Genomic DNA, 4,684 nt, shown 5'->3' with positions numbered 1-4,684 from the left:
AGGTCTTTTCCTTTTGCCATGAGCTGCAGCTCTCTTCATTAAAAATGCCACCACATATTCTCAAATATTTGCATCCTGGCTTACATGAAAAACATTGTCCAAGAGGACAATATTGGTTAGCACAGTTTCAGGGTTACCGTTCAAAAAGCAAATAGAACAGCCCATCCTATAAAACTAGATGAAGGATATATGAAATGCTTTATAACCAAATTAATGCAAATGAAGAACACAACCAGGAGGCATATTAAGGAGCTCTGCCACATTACTTGATTGAGTTCAAAATCATCAAGTGCCTTTGAACCATCAGCAAATTTCCCCGATGGATCCCTCAAGCAGTTTACCTCTGACATCAGTGATATAGCCACTTCCACGTCATCTTGTAACCGATTTCTTGAGAACTTAGAGCTCTCTAAGCATGAAGGCAAAATGAGGAACAATTCAAAAGCTGGATCAGGCTTCTCCTCGACGAGCTTTTCAACATTCCCACATTGATGAATTATCAGAGTGCCTGAAAGAAAATGAAAATGGAATTGATTCACAATGAAGGAAACAGGAACCTACACCATTTATCAAAAAATATTTCAGCAAGAAGTAGAAAGGAGAAGAAATTACTGGAATTGTGTTTTGCAATATCCATAAGAAATGACAACAATCGTCCGTAACTAAAGGAATTTGGGGCTTTGAATAGCTTCAACTGTGAACAAGGAGTAAGACCATCTTACAAAATACCAACAACTCAATGACTTTGAACAACAGAACTTCAGAACATGTTCTAAGTCAAGAAAAATAAGAAGTCAATGCGAAGAATTCACCATTCCCAAATTCCCAACTAAAATTGCAGAAAAGAAGTATCAGAAATGATATAATTGGCATCTAATCTTAAAATTTCAAAATGAGAACAAGAATTCACTTACAATCCTGCTTGTAGTTATGGAGCCGTCAGTCTTGTTCATATCATTGTGAGATAACTCTTTGACTACACAACCATCAATACATCATTCTCAGAAACCCTTCTACTGTACGGATTCTCCACAATTCGGTTCCTACTCTATCAATCAAATCCGCCATGGTCCCCCAGCTCTCCTTCACTTCCAATTCGTAGAAGACATGGTGTTATCTAAACCAACTTCCATAGACTCATTTCTGCTAAAGACTAACACAAGGAGCATTGGAAGAAAAAGGGACAGATAAATGATCAAGAGCCCACTTGAGAGCGTGAAAACTAATCTCTCTCTCAACAAAATACCTTTACCAGAGCTCCAGAAATGCAGAGTAAGCACAAGAGAGAATGAAACGTCTCCAACCTTCCGATCTCACTTCGGGGTTTCTACCAAAAAGGAAAAAATATCTCACTTTGGTGTTGCGTAGTGAAATTTTCCCATCAACCGAAGATAAAAACAACAATTCTTATTTCAGTTTCTACAGCATCAGAGGATGGTCGAAACTCTAAAAAATCATTAAGAGCATAAACCCTAAAACTAATTTATGAAAACCCAACTTGTGGTAAAATTCGAGACCAAATTGGAAAAAAGCAACAGAACCTATTTACTAGTGACCAGTATTGATAAAATCTCATATTTCCATGTTCATAGTCCATTCAGGACCATTAAGAAGATCACTGGTCGCTTTTATGAACTCTAACTGTAGATGAAGAAAAAGACATCGTCCTGCACTTCTTGAGTTCTCAGAATAGCCAAAAAGACAAAGCAAATGAAAAAAAAAAAAAAAAAGGGGGCTCCATTCTTGAGTGAAAATGGTTCACATAAACGACGCTTATTTAAAAGAAGATAAAAGATGTTTTGCACACAACCAAATACCTTTACCAGAGCAGTAGAAATCAGAGTAAACACAAGAGAGAATGAGACATCTTCAACCTTTTGATCACACTTCAGGGTTAGCATGCTGTGATTTTCCAAATCAAATCATAATTGACAACAGAATAAAAGAGGAGAGCAAGAGATGAAGAAGAGAAGAAGAGAAGAAGAGCAGAAGCAGCAAAGACGTGTACACATGTGTGAATGATGATGATTCGTGATACTTGTGAAATAAGTAGGGATATTCTCTTTTCTTGATTTGGTTCTCTAAATTTAAATAAAGAAAAATATAAAGGGTACCAAGAATTCAACTGAACAAAAAAGAAAATAATAAAAAGACTAATACAAAAAATATGTCATTTGAATAAAAATAAATGATAGAATGGTCAAGGAAAAGTTTTGCGATGAAAGAGAAGAAAAATAAAAAGTTTAAATGTAGAATTACTTTCTTATAATTGCAATGACCAACTAGAATCATCAATGACAACAGAAAGAGTCTCCAACTGTTTGTATATATCATGCGTTTGAGGATGAGATCTATCATCACAAACAAATGAACACGTCTTCCCATTAACTTCAACCCAACTACATGCTGGTTCTTTTTTCACTCCTCGGTGTTTCATTAATGCTCTTACGCTTGCTGCATCTTTCCACATCCCTTTTTCAGCATATATATTAGAAAGAAGTACATATACTCCTTCACTTGAAGGCTGAATACTCAAAACCTTTTCTGCAACAAGTTCACCCAGCTCTAAATTTCCTTGGACTCTACAAGCACTTAATAGGGTTTCCCATGTATGCATTGGCAGAGCCTTATGTATTTGGTTGAGGAAGTCATAAGCTTCAGTTAGTAATCCTTGTCGGCCAAGGAGATCAACCATGCATCCATAGTGTTCAAAGTTTGGAATCAATTTCCAATCTGTTTCCATAGATTTAAAGAATTCCAAACCTTTATCAACCAGACCTCTATGCGCACAAGCAGTCAAGAGACCCAGAAAAGTCACATGGTCTGGTTTAAATCCAGCCTGAATCATTCTAAGGAATAGGTCAATGGCTTCAGCAGCAAATCCATGAGATGCTTGTGCCACAATCATGGCATTCCATGCTATTGTATCCCTTTTAACCATCCTCTCAAATACCAAAGTAGCATCATTTAAAAAGCCACATTTTGAATACATGGTGATTAGTGAACTCATGACCATAGTATCATTTTCAAAACAAGATTTAATCACAGAAAGATGAATAGCTCTTCCCCAACTGAGTCTGGAAAGAGCACCACACACTGAAATCACACTAGTGAATGTCCCTTGATCAGGCCTAAATCCATCGTGCAACATCCTACGGGTCAAGAACAAAGCTTCCTCACATTGATATGATGCAATTATTGTATTCCATGATGTTTCATCTCTATGCTGCATCTTTTCAAAGAAACAGTGTGCATTAACAACATCCTCCTGTTGCACCAATCCCTGTAGAACAGAATTCCATGAAATAACATCCTTCCTAGGCATCTGCATAAACAGTCGTAAAGCATCCTCTAACATTCCATTTTCTATATAACCACCAATCAATGAATTCCATGCGACAACATCCCGGTGAGGCATTTCTGTGAATAATTTGTGAGCATATTCAATCTCTCCATTATGCATAAAACCCCTAATAACTGCTGTCCAAGCTGCTGTGTCCCTTTCTGGCATCTCCTCAAATAAGCTCTTAGCATTCTCCATCTGACCCAGTCGTGAGTAACAAGTAATCATAATTGTATAGGAAGCAACATCTCTTTGTGGCATTCCATTGAATAATTGACATGCAATTTCATAGCATCCCATTTCAACATACCAAGACAACAAAGTATTGTAGAGTAGAGTAGTTTTTTCGGGCACTTGATCAAATAATGCCAAGGCTTCCTTCATCATATCATGTTGGAAGTACCCTTCAATCATTGTCACCCAAGATATAGAGTTCCTAACAGGCATTCTATCAAACAACTGTCGTGCCTGTTGTAACCTTCCATTATTTACATAACCAGAGATCATTGAATTCCAAGAAGCAACATTTCTTTGAGGCATTCTATCAAACAAATTCTGAGCTTCTTCCAACCATCCACACCTTGCATATCCAGTCAACATTGCCGTCCATGAAACCACATTTTTACCAGGCATAATATTAAAGATCTTGCGTGCCTCACTAATCTTCCGATTATGAACATACCCAGATATCATACAGTTCCATGTCACCTGATTTTTGTATGGCATTTCATTGAATAAGTTGCACGCACTTTCGACATCACCACGCCTAAAACAACTAGTGATATTTGAATTCCACCAATATATATCATGATAGGTTGTAGACATGTTACTCTGTGAGGTAATGAACTGAACCAATGAGCTTGTCCCCATAAAAAGCGAAACCCGGACTCCATGAAAAGATTTGTTCCCATGATATCGAACTCGTATAAACATGTTCGATGACTTCCTTCTGCTCCAATCCCATAATCTACTTTGTACAACAAGATAATCTATGCTCGTCAACCTGTATTTGCAAAATTTATAAAATTACAACCATAATACACAACTTCTCAACCATTCCGGCTTGAATTAAGACAAACAGCCCTAGATGGTGTTCATGGTGTTATGAACGGAAAGAATGTTCACCATATATATAAATGAAAGATTGAAAAATAATGACGGGCTAAGACACAATAATTGAATGGTAAATTCAAAAGAAAATAAGAAAATGAAATGAAAAGCATGGGGAAAATTTTGAGGATAGGGACGCCTCCATTCCGTTAGCAAATTCCGTTAAGTCAAGTTAGAATTATTTCATAATTACTATATTATCCTTAATTTCTTGTGCTTTATAATATTGTC

At 36.8% G+C, this 4,684-nt stretch overlaps 1 protein-coding gene across 4 annotated transcripts; it reads right to left on the bottom strand.

The window, feature by feature from the left end:
- LOC149018607 (uncharacterized) lies at positions 1-4,453 on the bottom strand. 4 transcript variants are annotated; one of them, XM_089152784.1, is made up of 3 exons: positions 613-4,453; positions 267-508; positions 1-75 (listed from the first exon to the last, which is right to left on the bottom strand). In XM_089152784.1, the coding sequence occupies exon 1, from the start codon at positions 4,274-4,276 to the stop codon at positions 2,264-2,266; it is 2,013 nt and encodes a 670-aa protein (XP_089008910.1). In that variant the 5' UTR covers positions 4,277-4,453; the 3' UTR covers positions 1-75; positions 267-508; positions 613-2,263. The 4 variants fall into 4 exon arrangements, with proteins under 4 accessions (XP_089008910.1, XP_089008908.1, XP_089008911.1 ...); XM_089152782.1 differs by having other exon boundaries at positions 7-508; positions 613-694; positions 915-4,453; XM_089152785.1 differs by having other exon boundaries at positions 7-508; positions 613-1,327; positions 1,818-4,453.
- Between the last annotated feature and the right edge of the window lie 231 nt (positions 4,454-4,684).

This window comes from Hakea prostrata, chromosome 4 (assembly GCF_041222555.1).
Source record: "Hakea prostrata isolate BN-2017 chromosome 4, UWA_Hpros_2, whole genome shotgun sequence".
In the NCBI taxonomy this organism is placed as follows: domain Eukaryota; kingdom Viridiplantae; phylum Streptophyta; class Magnoliopsida; order Proteales; family Proteaceae; genus Hakea; species Hakea prostrata.
This window is presented reverse-complemented; position numbering and strand designations above follow the sequence as displayed.

What these genes read in the sequence shown, in the direction of transcription:
- LOC149018607 (XM_089152784.1), bottom strand. Translation starts at nt 4,276, where the DNA reads ATGTTTATACGAGTTCGATATCATGGGAACAAATCTTTTCATGGAGTC.